Raw genomic sequence first — 20,000 nt, forward strand, 5'->3', positions numbered from 1 at the left:
ACGGCCAAATATATATCAATTTGGGGGTCCATGGCACGACTACTGGTGTAAAAAATATTCCAAAATGCTCACAACGCGTCGCATGGCGACGCGTTGTGAGCTTGTAGATGGACTATTTTAAAATAGCCAATGTATACATGATCAAAGTGGTTAAATAGATGTTTTAATCATATTTACAAATTTGGTTGGGGACACCCTGGAACCCCCTCAAGGACCCCTGGGGGTCCCCGGACCCCACTTTGAGAACCAATGCTGTAATGCACACAGTGAATGTGTGAAAATCCATAATCTCCGGAGGCTGCTGTGTTTTTTCCCTCACCTGCCTGTTGTTTGGTATTTTGGGAACTCGCCGTGCGTGCTCTGATGTGGGAGGAGAGACACGGCAGGTGGTGTGTTGTTTGCAAATTAGCAGCTTCGCTGCAATTTCGGGGGGTCAACAAAAGACCAGGTCTACCGGCGCACAGCGAGACGTGTGCTCGTCCAGAGCCATTTTCATCACTTTAGCATGGCGGGGGCATTTATTTTACCGTTATTTAAGTCTCATTGAGATCAGAATTGTTAAGAGTCTAGCCAAGGTAGCAGCCATATCAAACACAAATCACAACACATTCAAATGCAACATTATGCAACATATCCTTGCTGTCGGGCAGAAACCTCATAAATCCATATTCTAACTCTTTGTGTTTCTTCATAAATTAATGCCTCTGAACTGAGAACACTCTTTCTCCTTCAAAAGCGTACTGATAGGTCGATAACTAGGTACATTACTTCACACAGTGCCAGGTTCTGTTTGTTTGTGCTCATGGGCAGACATCGTCAAACCATTTCTTGAGGTGCTCGTGTAGTGTTTAAAACCGGGAGCACACTTTTTTTTGTCCGCTGAACTTTGCCTTTCATAGTCCAGACTCCAGTGTACTAGAATTGTACTCGTCCCTGGCCCGTTTTATTTCTCATGGACGCAGACAAATGGACGTCTGTTCAGGCTCTGCTTTGGGGTCACTATGTCTCCGCACAGACCTGGCAGCCGCCCGTCCACCTAGTTTATTTGTTGACTATAAATCAGGCTTATGAACTGGGCTTTACACAGAGAAACGCTTCTCAAAGGACCAGTGCAAGACTATTATCTGCCTTTGTTACTTCCTCCGATTTTCTTAACCACTTAAACCCTCTATAGGCTACTTAAACTACAACTTAATTGCCACATCACAGGTTTACAGGTGTAAAAAAATAAGTAGGTGCAATTATTTGTCGTACAAGCTACCATCATTTGCTGTTTTCAAGGGGAAAAGAATAGAGATAGAAAAAAGGAAAACAGGTCAGATATTTAAAATATTCCAAATATTAATAGAGTTAAAATATATATGGTGCATGATTAGAAGTTATACAACAAATACTTGGGTTGGCTCTGTACTTGGTCCCCAGTTCTTTCTCTCTAGTCTCTACACAAAATCTTTTTTCGGAAAATTGACGAGCTACAAGTTCACAATGCGTCACGTTGCTATGTGCTGTGAGCTTGTAGAATTGTTAACTTATGGGCACCTTCCTGCTCAAGGACATACATTTCCGAGGCTTTTCTTCCATGACACTGTGGAAATGAGCAGCGCGTGGTTGTGCTGAGCACAGCGCACTGCTCTTAAAGGTCATGAAAAGCCATCATTTGATTTATCATGATTGAATCCACCTGCAACACACCCAATGATAATATATTCAGTCTAATGTGAGCCATCGCAATACTGTGCTCTGCTCTGCCACGGGGACCGGAAATACCAAATGTCAGCGGTGGAGGAAGTTCTCACATTGTTTTCTTAAGAAAAAGTGGCAATACCACAATATAGAAATCCGCTTATCTCCATATTCTTTTTAACGTTTTTGTGTTTTTTCTTAAATTAGTGCCCTACTTGATCATACTACAGCGTCAGTGCGTCACACAAAAGCAGCAAAGCGACACGTTTTGAGCTTGTAGATCTGCTACTTTTGCTGCTTTTGAATTTGAATCCTGAAAAGTAACAGTTTTGGACATGAGGTTTCCACCCGACAGAGACAAAATACTATATTAAAAGTAAAAGTCCTGTATTTAAACTTTTACGTCAGTAAAAGTGCAAAACTATTGGTATTAAAATACGCTTAAATCACCAAAAGTACTGCAATATGCAAAATGTCCCATTTCACTTGTTTCAAAAGCTTTCCAAATGTGTCAGAATCCTTAAAAAATTTAAGATTGACAAGCTCACAATGTGTCGCATTGCGACACTTTGTCAGCTTAGATCGGCTATTTTCGAATAGACTAAGTATAAAATAGGGCTTAATTGGTTAATGTATGTTGTGTAATAATATAAATCTACAAACTAACATTTTTAAATAATTGTAGTGGAGCATATAGCACACTATTTGACTCTGAGATGTAGTGGAGTAGAATTATATAAAGCAAAAAGGAAATCGAAAAAAGGAAATTCACAAGTAAAGTGAAAGTACCTCAAAAACATACAGTATGTACAGTACTTGAGTAAATGTACTTTCCATCACTGCCAAACATGCATGCTGTTTCCCTTGGGCCCTGAGAGTATAAAAACTGAACCCCTTTGTTCACGCTCTCTGCGCCGGCTTGACTTGTTGTGGATAAAAACACAACCCGACCTACCAAAACAATGGGGGAGAAAACCTCCACCAATGTTTAACGGACGACAGAGACCTGAGGTGCTGTCTAAAATTATACTGTACTGTTTCAGCAGAAACACAAACGCGCGCACACACGCGCGCACACACACACACACACACACACACACACACACACACACACACACACACACACACACACACACTATGCAAGGTTCAGACAGAGGAACACAGACAAAGAGACAGAGACAGGCAGACAGACAGAGAGGAGTTCTTGAGAGTCCTTGTGTCCTTGTCTATTCAGAAATGCCTTCTTTGTTGCTTCCTGCGATTTTCTGGACAGAGTGTTAAAGCACAGTCTGCACTGGGCTGTGGGTAGGGGTAGGGGGGTGGGGGGCTGGCAGACCGACTGCATGATAAATAGAGCCACGCCACTGTCCACTGTGTGAGGTGTACAGTACAGTATAGAATCCTTAGCAGACACATTTGTCAAAGACAACAACAGGCCCGGGGCAATACAGTACTCCCCTACTCACTGTAGGAGCCCTCTAAGTATTTGATGATACACTGCACTACAACGGAATGAGTACATTCCGCTTCTCGGTGGGGCGGTATAGTGGCTCAGGGGGGAGAGCGTCCAATTGGGAATCACAAGGTTCACAAAGTTCGAACCCAGGCTCTCCCCTGCAGGGTTATTGTCGAAAAGTGTCCTTGAGCAAGACCCTTATCCCCTAACTCAGGGATTCCCAAACTGTGGCGCACACACCCCCTGTGGTGCGCGAGCGCCCTCTAGGGGGTGCGTGACATGAAAAGGCTAATGGTGGTGCTATGGTGTTACTTTAAATATATGAAAATATATGGCAATATATGGCAAGTACATACAGAATATATGCTGCATATATGTGGATATATATGTTGCATATATAAAAATAATAGATGTTCATATATTTCCTTTCCGTGTGGGGGGGGGGTGTGCATTTGGTTCCATCAGTGCATGCTCAGAGTTACACATCAGGAAGGTTCTCAGGATCGTACAGTGTCTAGAGCAGCAGCCATACGAGGGTGCATTTTTCACCACAGACAAGAGGGGAAAAAGAGCTAAGTAAAGAAGTTACAGCCCAGCATTTTTCATAATAAAACGGGTGGCCCAAAGTGAGATCAAGTGACAGGTTTGAAAATTGTAGCTGGGTACGCCATTACCATTACCATTTATGCGACGCCGCGGCGGCGCTGCCAAGATTTTACACTGGTTTGCATAAATCGTGCCTCCTGGACATCTTGGCACTTACAGGCGACCGCCTGGCTACGCTAGGAGTCTCTTTATGGTTGTTAGCATTAAAAGTCATCAATTAAATGAAAACAATACAGTCTCTGTTGATGGAATACGAGCCCGGGTGTTGTACTGTGAGTGGCCCTGGCCGTGTGACAGTTAGTACAATAACTCGGGAACGGATTGTCGAATCGTCGTGAAACTTGGCGGGGTCGATCAGTAGGCTGTACCCGGGAGAGGTGGTCGCATTTTGGGTCGAAAAGACCAAAGGTCACAATCAAGGTCAAAGTCGGAAATCGGAAAATGTTTTGGGGGGATTTTCAAGAAACTTGGTGGGTATGATCAGTTGGCTGCCCCGAAGAGGCGATCGAATTTTGGGTTGAAAATCCCAAAGGTCAAGGTCACAATCAAAGTCAAGGTCAAAATGAGCCAAAATGGGTCTTATAGACACAGAAGAACACTTGTATATTTTATTACAACTGCTTTACACTACACAAACAATACATGGCTGGATGAGGAGGTGGGAGATACTACAACTACAGTGTTTACTCTGCAAGCTGTTTTTCCATCCCGTTTAGCCTGGTTAGCCTTGTCTCTCTGTGTATTTCTGAGCCCACAAAATTATAATTGGTCTCGAAATTATGCAAATTCAAGACCAAAATGAGTTTAGGGCTGGGAGACGAATTCCTTTGAAAAAGCGTGCACTGTACGCAAGGGGAAATTTAAAAAAGTTTGAACGTCTATTGGTTGAGAGAGAATGGAATGCATTATGATCCAGAACAAAGAGGAAGCCTTCTCACTCTCCATAGAAAACAACTGCCAGCTAGGTTCAACAGCAATGGTTCTCAAACGTTTTCATGTCAAGGACCCTCAAAATGTATATGTAATTGGCTGCGGACCCCCATCAGAACATATTTAGGGACCCCCATACAAGATTTGTGTTATAAAAATGTTTTTTTTTTAAATCACCCTTTTTCAAGATGTTTTTGAAAATAGCTGATCTACAAGCTCTCAACGCGTCACGCTGCAGCACGTTGTGAGCCTGTAGATCGACTATTTTCAAATAGCCGACGTATGTAGGGTGAAAGTGGTTAAATGGATTTGGATGCTACGGTATATTAACTCATTTAGCTGGGGACCCCCCCTGGAATCCCCTCAAGAACCCATGGGGGTCCCCGGACCCCACATTGAGACCCACTGATCTACAGTAGGATGACAGAGCCTTCAGTATGGCAGCCCTCATCCTCTGGAACTCTCTCCCTATAGAGATTCACAATGACCCACGTTGTGTGACGCTGTAGGCGATCAAGTAGGGCGTTCGGGGAAAAAAAAACATAAAAGATTCAAATATGGAGATATGAGGTTTCTGCCCGACAGCAATGATATGAAAATGGTGTGAGTCAACAGTCTGGCTGGAGAGTGGAGACAGACTACTGAAAAGCCATCTGTTCACTAAGGCCTTTCACAGCTACTTTTGTTTTGTTTTCTTTGTTTTGGTGTAAAGCGAATCCTTGGGTTTTTATTGTTAGTCAATAACTTATTATTATTATCACTATTACCATGACGGTTTTCATTGATATAGCTGTCTAGACCATTGGTTCTCAAAGTGGGGACCGGGAACCCCTAGGGGTCCTTGAGGGAGTTCCAGGGGGTCCCCAGCTAATTGATGGATAGTTAAGAACCAAAGAACCCTAACACTCTCAGAGTTAAATTAACATTGATTTTACATTATAAATTGGAGTCCCAGAGATAGAAATGCCATTAAATGGGGGACTGTAGCCTAATGCATGTCAAACTGGGGGTCCTTGAAATTAAAATGGTTGAGAATCCCTGCTCGAGCCGAAAAGATCTTCTCTTATGGGGGTCCCTGGCATATCTTTTGAAATGGGGGTCTGCGGGTTATTACAACACATCCACTGCCAAGGGCTAATCTCATAATGTACTCACCAGTGCCAAGGTGTTTTTGTTGTTTTTTTGTTTTTTTCATGTCGCCATAGATCTTGTTAAAATCCTTAAGATTGAGCGCTACACAGTCTGTTTACATCCGCGAGATCTCCCTGTATCTCCCAGTGAAAACCACGTGTCAAACGGGGCATCCATGTTTGAGTTAGAGCGGATTACGTTAAACAGTGAAATGCGAGGAGAAAAAACTACAGGAAGAGAATTGAGTTTCAGTTTCGTCTGTAGAATGGGAGCGGGCGTGATCGTGAAAACCGGATCCCAAATAATTCTATTTCCTGTCATCAAACCGGAAACGGAAGTGGATCAAAAAAAATCCGAAAGTGCACCCGGACCGCGCATGCGCGAAAAGACCGCAGCCCGTAGGGCTACGGTCTCGGCGCTTAACAGTTGGATTTAACGGCCCGTAGGACTACGGTCTTGGCAGTTAATGTGTTAAGTGTCAATTTGGGGGTCCTTGACATCAAAAAGTTTGAGGAGCAGTGGCCTAGACAGCAGTTCTTCTGAACGCGCGCACACACACGCACACGCACACACACACACACACACACACACACACACACACACACACACACACACACACACACACACACCGTGGCCAAAGTTGATAGGATTAATCAAGCATTTCTCCGGCTCTTCTCCAGTTAATTGCATTGGAGTGAAGCAGAGAGTGGACCTGCATGGTAGCAACCTGCTCTCTCCTTTCTGGATCCCAGGAAATGAGTGAAAAATAACTGAAAAGGGAAGCAGGCAACAGTGAAATCCTCAGTGTTCATTTAACTTACTTGACCCCTAGTTTGAGATCATCGCTGTCGGGCAGAAACCTCTTAACTACATATCTTTACTTTTTGTGTTTTTTCGTAAATTAATGACCTACTTGATCATACTACAGCATCACACAAAAGCATCAACAGTAACAGATCTACAAGCTCGAAACGTGGCGCCAAGCGCTGTGTTTTGAGCTTGTTGATCTGCTACTTCAGCCGTTTTTTTTATTTGAATCCTGACAAGTAACAGTTTTGGACATATGAGGTTTCTACTAGACAGAAACAATATGCGTTACACACCACAGACCTTCATATGATATCTCTAGGACCCGATCTACACTGTAAAATCCTCAGTGTAGTATTTAACTCTAAAGGTCCTTACACACCGGGGTGAATTCTTCATGCGAATAAATACGTTTTTTTTTAAAACCTTATAAAGTCAATGCAAGCTTCCACACCAGTTTCGCGGAGCGAAAAAAGCGTCTTTTTATTATTCGGAACGAGTCTGAATTTTGCGTATATTCGCATATTCGCCGGTGTGTAAGGACCTTAAGAGTAAACAAATGGAACCAAATGAACCCTTATGATACCGATATGATCATTTTTAAGGCCAATATTGCAGACACTGATATGATGACCGATATATTGTGCATCCTTAGTATATATGATTGTATCGGAATGAGAGTGGTGGGAGAAATCTGACCTCATAGTGAGAGAAAGTGAGAAGTAGAGATAAAGGAAAAGAAAGAGAACCGGGGAGAAGAGAAGAGAAGAGAAGAATTGAGAAGAGAAGAATTGAGAAGAGAAGAGTTGAGAAGAGTTGAGAAGAGTTGAGAAGAGAAGAATTGAGAAGAGAAGAGAAGAGTTGAGAAGAGTTGAGAAGAGAAGAGAAGAGAAGAGAAGAGAAGAGAAGAGAAGAGAAGAGAAGAGAAGAGAAGAGAGTTCCTCTCTTTAGTTGTCTCAGTGTGTCTCTGCATCCTCCAGTGTCGAGTCAGTTTAATAAAACCTGATATGAGTGGTACAGCACTCCCCAAACATTTCCATCTCTCTTTTAGCTGGTGGCATAACAGCTACTGAGGAACACTTGGCTGCACACAAAATGGACATCATGTTGCTTTAAAAGATCTACAGTATAAATAAAAAGAGAGAGAGAGACGAACATTTTCCCTGAGTGCAGATCATATTGAATTGGAGTATCTTTGCTAGGAAGTAATCTGGCACCGGGGTGAACTAAAATAAGACTGTTTTGTGTGTTGAGCCCATTGGTTCTTACACTCTCGAGTTAGTTTAATGACATACGAGACTGGTAGGAACCACTCAAAACCCATTTACGCGAGTGCATATCGTCTCCGTCGGGTGGAAACCTCATATGTCCAAAACTGTTACTTTTCAGGATTCAAATTCAAAAATAGCAAAAGTAGCAGATCCACAAGCTCAAAACGCGTCGCTCCGCGCCGCGTTTCCAGCTTGTAGATCTGCTACTTTTGATGCTTTTGTGTGACGCTACTGTCAAGTAGGGTGTTAATTTACGAAAAAACACAAAATGTTTAACCCATTAAGACCTGAGGCCGATTCTACAAATCTCTCTAAAAAATGTTTTTTGAAAAAAGTAAAAAACCTATGTTTCTATTTAGTGGTTCCCAAACTTTTTCATGTCAAGGACCCCCAAAATGATGTATTTGGCCACGGACCCCCATCTCAAAATATTTTGTTCCAGGGACCCCCCAGAAGCAAAGATTTGAGTTACAAATGTTCGCTTTAAAAACATTCAAAGATTTGCACACATTTTCACTATTGTTCTAAAATAGCAGATCTACAAGCTCGTAGCGCGGCACTCGGTGCCGCGGTATGAGCTTGTATATCTGCTATTTTTGAATAGCCAAAGTGTAAAATAATGCTTTTTAGCTCAAATGAAAAAGTGACACGTTCCAGTTCTAAATGGGTTAAATATGGAGATAAGAGGTTTCTAGTTACTGGTACTGCTACTCTGCCTCTACGTGGGTCCCATCTTCCTCCCTCCATCCCATACAGTACATCACTCTTCTTTCCCTTTCACTGAGAATGAGAGGGAGATTATCAGACTGAAGCTGCGTGGAGCTTCAGAGAGTGGGCGGGGTCTATGGTTTGGAACCAGGCTCCGTGCACCGTGCCTCTGATGATAAAACTACAGAGCTTTGGGTCATTGGTCATCTGTCACATTATACAAGTAAGACACGCGAACGCGGGAAGCGAACGCAAAAAAAAAAGAAAAAAATGAAAAAAATATTTAAAAACAAGTAACCAATAAAAAAAGAAAAAAAATACAAAAAAAATCTGCGTTAAAAGGAGCATATTAGAAAAATACAAATTCACAAAAACAAAACTTTGAATGTTTTTGAACAATTCAACAAAGTGTTTGAAGTGCCTGTTTCACCCACTTCCGGGGGGCGGAGCCAAAATCCGAGCCCGCAGTATTTGTTCGTAGACCCCCACTTAGGGGGGGTAGAAAAAGTTTCGGAGCGATTCGGGCACTTTTCATTTAACATGGGGTTTGGATGGGGAGTTTTTAGGCGCCTTCTCCGGGGCGTGGCTTCCGGGGGAAGGGGCGGCCTTAAACGCAACCTTGACAGGTGTGTACAGTTTTCAAAGACCTTTCATTTGATGTATGGTACGTCTAAATTGGACATTTACTTATCTCAGAGGAGCTGCATGCAGGCAGTGCACACAGACACACAGAGACACAGAGACACAGAGACACAACACACAGAGACACACACAGAGACACACACACACAGACACAGCCCGAGCACGGTTTCATAGTAAGCTCCACTTGCGCGGAGGCGCGCCTTCGGCGCTCCTCCTTACGCTGCGTTCGCAATTAACACCGCCGTCCAACTGGGTGTCACTTCACAGGTTCTGTTCTATAAATGTATGTGGCACGGCCATATCGTTGTTGTCGGGCAGAAACCTCTTATCTCCATATTTTAACTTTTTGTGTTTTCTTCATAAATCAACGTCCTTACTTACATGCAGCATCACACAAACGCATCAAAAGTGGCAGATCCGCAAGCTCGAAACGCGAGCTTGTAGATCTGCTGCTTTTGCTGCTTTTGAATTTGAACAACAGTTTTGGACATGAGGGTTTCTACAGAGCCTTCTATTGGCGAATAGTGACAAAACCCTGAACCGGAAGTTTACGGAATGCACTGGAGTCTATGAGCGTTTGTCACTATTTCGAGTTTACATGAAACCACGCGACCGGCGCTGTTTTCTGCCCCCGAAGGTGACGCAACTCTCTAATACGAGGCTCTGGTATTCCTGCCTGTTCTCCACACATACGTGCATGCAGTACACAGCTGTTGGCACCTCGTAATCAAGTATGCAAAAAGAATGGATTCAGTCCACCGGTAGGTCGGTGGCCCTAAAAACAAAATTTTAAGTGAAGCCTGAAGTACTGTAGTAGCGTGCAGCTCTCTGAAACTGTTGCACTATGGTATAATCCCCTTTTAACCACTTCAAGCCTACATGGTTGACCGCACTATACACATATAGTACATATAGTATAATGCCTCAGGGTTTCTATACTAGTGTCTTTTCTGTTTTCTGTTATTGTGGGGAAAGATTTTCACAATACGGATGCTGGGGTTTAAGTGGAACACATTCACCGCCAAAGACAGATATATCCGTCTTGGGGGGGGGGATCCTGTATCTCGGCTCCTGTGTACTTTTTTACTATGTCATTTTGGCGAAACATGTTATTTTCAACAGGGTATAACTAGAGAACGGGAGGTCACGATGACGTTTTCTTTTTCACGGAAGCACAGTGATTTCCTCCGTGATTAGCAACCATCGGGGGATCGATCATACTGGAGATAAATATTCTGTGGTTCCTGAAAAATGTGTCAGAATGCTTAAAAATGCTGGCAGAAGCTACCTGCCAGCATTAGAAAGCCCCTGGCAGTGAATGTGTTAAGAGGTGAATGAAACACGGTGGTCGCTGCAGTGTTACAGGCTGCAGTGTTACAGGCTGCTGTGTAACCTTGAATCTCAGGCTTGCTTTCTCAGAAAGAAAGCCGAAAGCCTGGTGAAAAATCAAAGTGGATAGAAGACGGCGGGGCCACTGACAGTATGGGTAGAGCCTCTCTCCAAAGAAGGAGAGAGGCTCTCCACTGTACTACTATACTACTCTGTGAAACAAACATGGCAACTGCAGCAGGTTTACACTAACACAAGCTGTTGATGGTGTGTCCAGTTTGTTTATTTTGTGCAGTGCACATACCTCAGGCAATGTTTTTCACATATTTCTCCTCCATTTTTGCTGCTAGAGAGAAATAGTTTTTGCTTCCCACCCGGTCAGAAAAACACAGACGGACTCCAACACTACAGTGGTTCTCAAAGTGGGGTCGGGGGACCCTCATGGTTCCTTGGAGGGGTTCGAAATGAACCCTTACAGGTCTGTACCTTTGAATAAGAAAAGAAAAGAAAGCCTATTGCTGGCCAACAGACCATTTCAAGTCTATTTTCTGGAGGAGCTCCTAAATGTACATCTGGTGGGCCCACTCTGCCTCAGCCTGCATCCTAGGCCTACCTCTGGCTCTACATTACCTGAGGCTGTACCAAGGCTATTATATAGTTTTACATTCCCTTTAGTTTTTGCAATTCTGTTTATTTTTTTCAGATACATTTTCCACACTAAAGCTGCGCTATAAGTAACTTTTCTCTTCTACCCCGGATTTGAACCGGGTTTCCTGCGCAAGTCCTAAAATGTGTACCATTGAGCTAATAGAGCCTGCCTGCTAGCTTGCTCAGGGGATAAATTGAATCTTCACCATCAGGTCAGAATTCCTGTCAGATCCTGTGTCTAGGTGAGACGTGACCTTTGACACGATCTAAATGTAGAAGAGCAGGGAGAAAAAATACAACCACCCCAATTGTATAAGTTATATTGTATTAACATACTAACCATACAGATTGGACAAAATTACATTTTATTCATTAAAAAAAAGTTACATTGTGCCGCTTTAATATAACCATAATTATAACCATATAAGATCAAACATGAGTTAAACACGGCACTTTGTTAAAAACAACACATTTTATTAGGACTCCAAAGATTTCTCTGGGGCTCATACAATGTCCCTGGGACCCATCTAAAAGACCACTTTTCGGTTCCTTCCTGGGACCCATTACGTTGAAAACCTATAGCAACATCACTGGAATCTGGTCAGTGGTGGTAAAGGTACTCACATTTTTTACTTAAGTAAAAGTATCAATACTGCAATGTAGAAATACTCTGTTACAAGTAAAAGTACGGAATGAAAAATGTACTTGAGTAAAAGTACAAAAGTATTGGTATAAACATGTACTTAAAGTACCAAAAGTAGAAAGTACTCATTTTGCAGAATGTCACATTTCACAAGTTTTCAAATGTATAAAATTATTTTGAAAATAGCCGATCTACAAGCTCACAATCGCGACACATTATGAGCTTGTAGATCGGCTATTTTCAAATGGCCGAAATGCTGAGGTGGTTATTGTGTTTTGTAATAAAAAAAAAAGAGTAAAAGTATAATTTTTGCCTCTGCGATGTAGTGGAGTAGAAGTAAAAGTACTGAAAATTTGAAAAACTCCAGTAAAGTAAAACAATATCTCAAAAAGTGTACTTAAGTGTAGTACTTGAGTAAATGTACTTAGTTACTTCACACCACTGGAATCTGGTCAGGGTAGAAGTAAAGAGACTCAGTGGTGCTCCGAGGCTGGCAGAGGAAGAGAGGAGAGAGAGAGGTGAGAATGGACGTGTAGGTTTGAACGCTCATCTGGGAGAGAGACCCCAGGGAGACATTCTGTACATTCTCTGCCCCCAGGCCCTACTTCTGCTGGGTTCAGAGACTGCTACTTTTACACTCTCTCGCTCTCTTTCGTCCCCTGCCAAAATACGTGCACAGTAAAAATCCATCGTGTTCATTTTTAACTCAGAGAGTGCAGGAATGGACCCAAATGGAACCTGTAGGGATTTGAACAGACATATGTCGTATCACAGCATTGGTTGGTGAGTGGCACCATGTCGGCTCTGTGCCCGCTGTGCTGCCCGTGTCCATATGTCCTCGGGCGTGACCAACAAACGGGGACAGATATTCCCTCCGGTGCTGGCACTGAGCTGGGCACTGGGCAGCGTCAGGAGAGAGAGAGGAGGCCGCGCCATGTTCATGTGGCATCTGAACCATGATTAAAAAGTGGGGGACAACAAGAGGAGGTTGTTGCAGGGAGAGGAGGAGGAGATGGGACAGGAGAAGGGAGGAGAAATGAGGAGAACAGCGAGGAGAAGGAGTGAAGGGACAGTGCCAGTGGCACTAAAGGAAAGGGATGACCTAACAGCCGTTCTCCTTTCAAATTGTCCAGAGACTCTAAGCTGATAAAAGTTCTACTGTTCAATGTTTACCTGTCTACTCATGCACACTACACATTCTGTATCCTCAATGTTAGTTTTACTGTACTGTATAAGGCAGTAGTTCTCAAAGGTTTTCGTATCAAGGACCCCCAAATTGATATATATATAGACCCCCAGAAGAGAAGATTTGTGTTAAAAAATTCAAAATGATAAAACATTTTTTTTTAAATAGCAGATGTACAAGCTCTTCATTGGCACGCTGTGAGCTTCTACATCTGCTATTTTTTAAAAGCCAACGTACAAAATATGGTTAAAGGGGTTAAAATGATTGTGACGCTGTATTAACACATTTTGCTGGAACCCCTTCAAGACCCCTGAGGGTCCCCAGACCCCACTTTGAGAACCACTGCTGTAAGGAACCTAGAGTACTGTATAAGAAATCAGGCAGAATGCACCCACTGTTCCAGAAGTACAATAGCAAGTACTTTAATAACAACACACAAAAAAAACCAGCCTGCTTATTATTTGTCACGATGTCGCCAGTGTGGATGTTTAGGAATGATCTGACTTTTCACTACTAATGATACAATTTTTTCAAGAACGGCATACTGTCGTAGATAATGTCACCGGCATGACTGCTTATTTTGTCATGCTTGCCTTTCCCCCTCTCCCTCCCGACCCCTTTTTTGACAGCCGGATGAGTTTTATGTTCATTTGTGAACTTGTAAAAAAGTCCTTTGTAAGATAAAAAGGCAATATTCATGAAGCCTCTTTTATTAGACTGAGCTCAGCAGAGATGCTGGCTTAGATCAGAATCCATATTCCAAAAATTCTGAAAAGGTATAACACAGTATTTTACCAGTAGGAAATGAGAATACAGTATCTTTCTGTATTAGCCTATTTACATTATCATAGTGGCTTTCAATGGGTACTGATGCTCACCAGGTTTCTGAGTAGGGTACCCCCCAGTGAAATCTACCCATTTACAACACTTGCCTGTAAGGGTCCATTTTTACATTGTCACAGTTAAACTACACCCAGGATTTGACTGTGAGCTATATACAGTACAGTCTGTGGACACAGATTCTGGTATTTAGCCTATAAAAACCAGGAACTACTTTAGGAACAATTCCGTCGCGCTCAACAGAGACACTAATAATGCACTAATAATGCAACTCAGGGTAACTTTTCCAGAGAGTGAATGAGCAGGTCGTGGTTCACTGATTTGCTCAAGGGCAATACGACAGAGCAAATGCCTCTCGTGGGAAAACCTAGCAATTGTCCTGGTATTGGTCTGTCTAACAGCTAGGCCATCCTGCTAACCAACAGTGGTGGAAAGTAACTAAGTACATTTACTTAAGCAGTCTACTTGTATTTGTACTTTACTTGAGTATTTCTAATTTCCAATACTTTTACTTCTACTCCACTACATCTCGGATCCAAATATTGTACTTTTACTCCACTACATTTATTTGAAAACTTTAGTTACTAGTTACTTTGTAGATTTAGTTTATTATTGCGAAATATATATTTACCACTTCAGCCCTATATACATTTTGGCCATTTGAAAATAGCTGTACGTACAATGCGTACGCGGTGCGACGCATTGTGAGCTTGTAGATCTGCTATTTTCATTTGAAAACTTGAAATGGGACATTCTGCATAATGAGTACTTTTACTTTTGGCACTTTAAGTACATTTTGATGCCAATACTGTTGTACTTTTACTCAAGTACATTTTTGAATTCCAGGAACTGTACAAAAAGCGGTGCGTGGTCAAAGCCAAGCGCATCATCAAGGACAAGCACCACCCAAGTCACAGACTGTTCAAACCCCTACAACGACCACGACCGGGCAAGGGGCTCTACCGCAGTATCAAGAGTTCCACCACCAGGTACTGGTGCAGTTTTAATCCGGCTGCTGTCAGGATGCTGAATGAGGCATAAGCCTTGTTCAGCAGCCTGACAGCAGGCGGTATAAAAACTTTTCTGGCTCTTCCTGAACACACCTGTGGATTATACCAGGGACAATGACTTGGACTTAGCTCCCCCTCGGACACACCTGTGGACTACACCAGGTACAAATGACTTTTTTGTTGCACTCCCTCATGGAGCTACTTGCGGATTATACTAGGGTCAGTCCACCCTAGGTAGACACGCACTGACCTTTTGCACCTTAATCCCATGTATAACGCACTGACTTTTTTTGTCTTTTTTATTGTGCTCTTTTTTCTCTAAGCACCTTAACGTCCATATGTATATCATGCACAGTATAAGTATAACATGCACAGTATACATACATTGCTGCTATGCTCAGGCACCTTAGTTTTTTATTATCTCAGGTACTTTGTAAATATGTAGATAACTTGTCTGGCCTTCTGTTGCTCTCTTGTTTTGATCTCCTTCCCACTTGCCCCCCACCCCTCTTCTTCTCCCCCCCCCCCTCTTCTTTCTATGGAAATTAACGTTGCGATGGGAACGATGTACAAAAACGAATTTCACCCACTTTTTTACCTTGTAAACCTGTGATGTGACAATAAAACTGATTCTGATTCTGATTCTGAATTCCGAACTTTTACTCGTAACAGAGTATTTCTACATTGCAGTATTGATACTTTTACTAAAGCCACCACTGCTAACCAACGACAAAGCTTAGGGTGTAAGGTGAACCAAACTAAAAGTTTGATTCAATTAAGCCAAACGTGTGCACACTGTCTTACAGTGTGCACACTGTAAGACTCTCTGTAAGACTCTCTCTCTCTCTCTCTCTCTCTCTCTCCTCACACGCTGTGTTTTTCAAGGGCATTTCCTTTCAAATCACTCAGTTAAAGGCTTAAAAACAAGCCAGCCTTGAAAAAAACTAAACAGAAACAGGCAGGCGGGGGAGGGGAGGGGAGGGGAGGGGAAAGGGAGTCGAGTCGTCGGGAACGAGACACCTTCATGCTCTGTTCTATACTTTCATTTTTGCCAGTCTTCCCTTTTTTAAAAGCTATTATAACATTGACTTTGCACAAGCTTTCACAGAAACAGCAGAGAGACAGACAGACAGACAGACAGACAGAGAGACAGAGAGAGAGAAGAGGGACAGAGAATGACAAAGACAGCAAGACGGCAAAAGAGAGAAAAAAACAAGCGTGACATGACAAAAGCGAGCTATCTATAGACATGGAGCTGGGTTTACATCTAAAGATGTCTGTCTGTCAAGGCTCAAAAGATGAAGAAATCAATTGATGGGCGTTCGTATATATATATGGAACACAGGTCTTTGGGTCTGTTACCTACTGAGGTGTTTGTTCCAGTGCTGACAGCTCTGCTGCAGTCATGTGACTACATCCTACACTGTACACAGTGGTGTACGGTAACTAAGTACATTTACTCAAGTACTGTACTTACGTAAATACAATATAGAGGTGTTTTTTTTACTTTACTGGAGTATTTCCAATTTTCAATATTTTTTACTTCTGCTCCACTGCATCTCAGAGTCAAATATTATACTTTTACTCCACTACAATTATTTGAAAACGTTACTAGTTTTTGATTATTATTATAAAACATACATTAGCCCTATATATATTTCGGCCATTTGAAAATAGCCGATCTACAAACTCACAACGCGTCGCGATGCGACGCATTGTGAGCTTGTAGATCTGCTATTTTCAAAAAGATTTTGACGCATTTTATACATTTGAAAACTTGTGAAATCGGACATTTTGCATAATGAGTACTTATACTTTTGGTACTTAGAATTCAGGACTATTCTTGTAACAGAGTATTTCCACATTGCAGTATTGATACTTCTACTTAAGTAAAAAAGTTTGAGTACTTTTCCCCACCACTGCACACTGTACACAGCTAATTCCCCAGTGTTAGCTTAACTGTGACAGAGTTTAAAAATGGCCCTATAAGGGTCCATTTAGCTGTGCACTGTACTGCTCTTCAAACAACCTACACCTACAGCAGGGAATTGGCTCAGGACTCAAAAGATAAAGAGAGAAAAAAAGAAAGAAAATCTAATTGTAGCTGTGGGTGTGTATATGAGTTGATGGGGGAGAACTGTATAGAAGAAAGCATTAAAATCATATTGCAGTCTGGATGATTTACTGTAGCCTATTTTGATTTGTTTTCTATCTAATATTATATTTAATGTAATAATGGATCAATCGTAGTGCCACTGTTACAGTATCTTTTATAAAGCCAGTGGTTTTGCTTGATTTTTATCTGGCCTGGACTGGTATCAACTCACACACACACACCACACACAGTTAACTGCATACATTTGCTTGCACATGTAGACACAGAAACACCTGCACACACAAGCACCTAAATATATATTTAGTCCAATACAGACAGTCAGTGATGGGCACGCACGCACGCACGCACGCACGCACGCACACACACACACACACACACACACACACACACACACACACACACACACACACACACACACACACACACACACACACACACACACACACACACACACACACACACACACACACACACACACACACACACACACACACACACACACACACACACACGTTTCTCTTTCACTCTGTTCAAATCCTCCCTGAAATACAAGCTGACATCCAACGAATCGTTTTGTCTTCCAAATCCTTTTCTTCCTCTTACATATTGACATTCTAATACCAGGCTGACATTTCCATGTGGTTGAAGTGACAGTAGAGGGGTAAAAAAAAGGGAAAGAATGCAGACGAGAGTTTATTTGAGTAAGAAGTTGGAAAATGTCAGCTGCAGTCAAAATGCCATAAACCACAGCTTCATTATTTCAATATCACCTTTTGACTGAAGCATGATTTGTTTTTTTCATTCTGCAACTGCCTTCAACCTGCAGATGAGTTGAAGGGTTTAGCATCATCCTGTATGCAGATGACTCTGTGCTGCAGCTGCTGTGGTGTTATCTTCTAGTTAACCCCTTAAACCCTAGATGCTTCATTGTATGTCAAACTGCGAAATTTCTTCACATATTATAACATACCTAGAATAGGGTTCATGTGGTTAACAGTCCTATGAGTTGTGAGGTATTTTACCCATCGCTGTGGGAAACAAAACATTCACTGAAACCCGAGGAAAATGTGCTCTGTACTGAGAATAAAATCCGGGTGACTGTTTATTTTTCTCTCTTTTCTCATCAGTTTCTGCCTCTATAGAGTGCAAAAGTGCAAGTGCTGTGAAAATACGATATTGTCATAAGCCTGTGCAGTAGACTACTGTATGGAGTCAAAACAGACCGTATATAGGGATTGGTCCTATAATGACTATCATGCACACTTTAGTCTGTATTTATTTCATAGACTGACTGATGGTTCATGTGCTTTGGCTGCATGCACTAGGCCTATACTATTGTATTATTATTTGAATATGTTAATTTAGACACAAGTCAGGGTTGTTGTATAATATCTATTCCCAGGATGATTTCTGTTCCAAGTCAGATTACCTTTAAGGTAACATTTTATTTAATGCTAAATGGGGATTTTGAACAAACACAAGTGTATATCTTTTATACTGTAACCAAAATAAATGTCTTATACATAAAATGATCAGCGTGTAAGAATAACATCTCATACCACATTTCCACCCTGGCTATTATTTCAACCCATTTTCTACAGTCTGACACTTCTACTTTAACTCTTTGACTGCCAGAGTATTTTCATAAAGTACTCCCCCATTGCCAGCAATTTTCGTGTTTTTTTTATTTTTATATTTTGAAAAATTTCATGAAAATAATTGAACAGACTGTTTTTTAAAGACGCCGCACAAATCCGCCACCAGAGAGCAGCACATGATAGCTTGATCAGCTCCTGGTGTCACTGTTTACCTTCTTGAGCTATTAGACAGGGAAAACCATGAAAACGGATGTGACGTCCTCCCACATTGTTTTGATCGTCAGAATTACGTTGTGATACACGACGGCGATGACTGATCGTCACCCAGACCATAGATTATAGAAGAGAAACTGTCCGTTTGTCCGTCATACCGTGTGAAAAACCGTTTGTTTACCTATTTTGGACGAAATGACCGGGGGAAAATAATCAAAAACCGGAAACGGAACCCAGGACATGAAACCGGATGCAGATATGGGTGAAGTAAGTGGAACTCGAGAATAACATTGAATTTTAAGCAGCATAGCGCGATCAGAGATTAAACAATGAACGCAAATCCAACGCGTCAAACGCGTCAATGGCGTGGGTGGATTAAGTAGTTATTGACACGTTTTCGAGTCAATGGCGTTTATAGAGTTAAAATGATTCCTTTATTTTTTTTTTTTTTTTTTTTAACTCTATAAACCAAACCCAAGAGCCTGTGTGTGTGTGTGTGTGTGTGTGTGTGTGTGTGTGTGTGTGTGTGTGTGTGTGTGTGTGTGTGTGTGTGTGTGTGTGTGTGTGTGTGTGTGTGTGTGTGTGTGTGTGTGTGTGCATTCCTATATCCCACAAGTTCTCACAGTTGTTATACTCATTCTGACTGAGTCTTTGTGAGTGTTCGTGCACTAGGGCCGTGGTTCTCAAACTTTTCAGGCCACGACCCCCCAAAATAATCATATCTGAACTGGGGACTGGGAATTGTCGGAGTTGAGGCATTACATTTAGTTTGACTATTTTCCACAGATAAATTGTGAGCATGTAGATCGGCTATTTTCATATTTTTGTGATTTTTATTTTATTTTAGTGGTATTAAAAACGTCTTAAAAGTCCTTAAATTGTCACTTTAGACATTTGCAGATTACATTTCAGGACCTCCCTGGGGGTCCAGACCCACATGTTGAGAACCAGTGCACTACTAGGGGCATGTCTTTGTGTCTCCTGTTCTTCGTGTGCATGGGTGAACACACACACACCTACTATGTGAGCATGACACGTGTCTCATCGTACCTGTTGTAGATGTCGTCGTCCTCTCCTCCCCAGCCCCAGTACTCGTTGGGGAAACCGTTGATCTTCAGGAACTGTTTTTTACTGAGACCCGACACGCCTCCAAAGTACCCGGCGTAGGGCAACCTGCAGAGGA

At 42.1% G+C, this 20,000-nt stretch overlaps 2 protein-coding genes across 2 annotated transcripts in view; one reads left to right on the forward strand and one right to left on the reverse strand.

Annotated features, from left to right (window-relative positions):
* Positions 1–20,000, forward strand: part of LOC308092884 (von Willebrand factor C domain-containing protein 2-like) — a 244,544-nt gene that overhangs the window by 56,760 nt on the left and 167,784 nt on the right. The gene's annotated exons all lie outside the window — the stretch shown is intronic.
* Positions 1–20,000, reverse strand: part of b4galt2 (UDP-Gal:betaGlcNAc beta 1,4- galactosyltransferase, polypeptide 2) — a gene marked incomplete at both ends in the record, with an annotated part of 174,315 nt that overhangs the window by 3,370 nt on the left and 150,945 nt on the right. The window contains one exon of the mRNA XM_080439864.1: positions 19,868–19,990. Within this exon, the coding sequence (XP_080295990.1) occupies positions 19,868–19,990 (123 nt within the window). The remainder of the gene's footprint in view (positions 1–19,867; positions 19,991–20,000) is intronic.

This window comes from Gymnoscopelus braueri (assembly GCF_963280865.1).
Source record: "Gymnoscopelus braueri genome assembly, chromosome: 10".
NCBI classification, from domain to species: Eukaryota; Metazoa; Chordata; class Actinopteri; order Myctophiformes; family Myctophidae; genus Gymnoscopelus; species Gymnoscopelus braueri.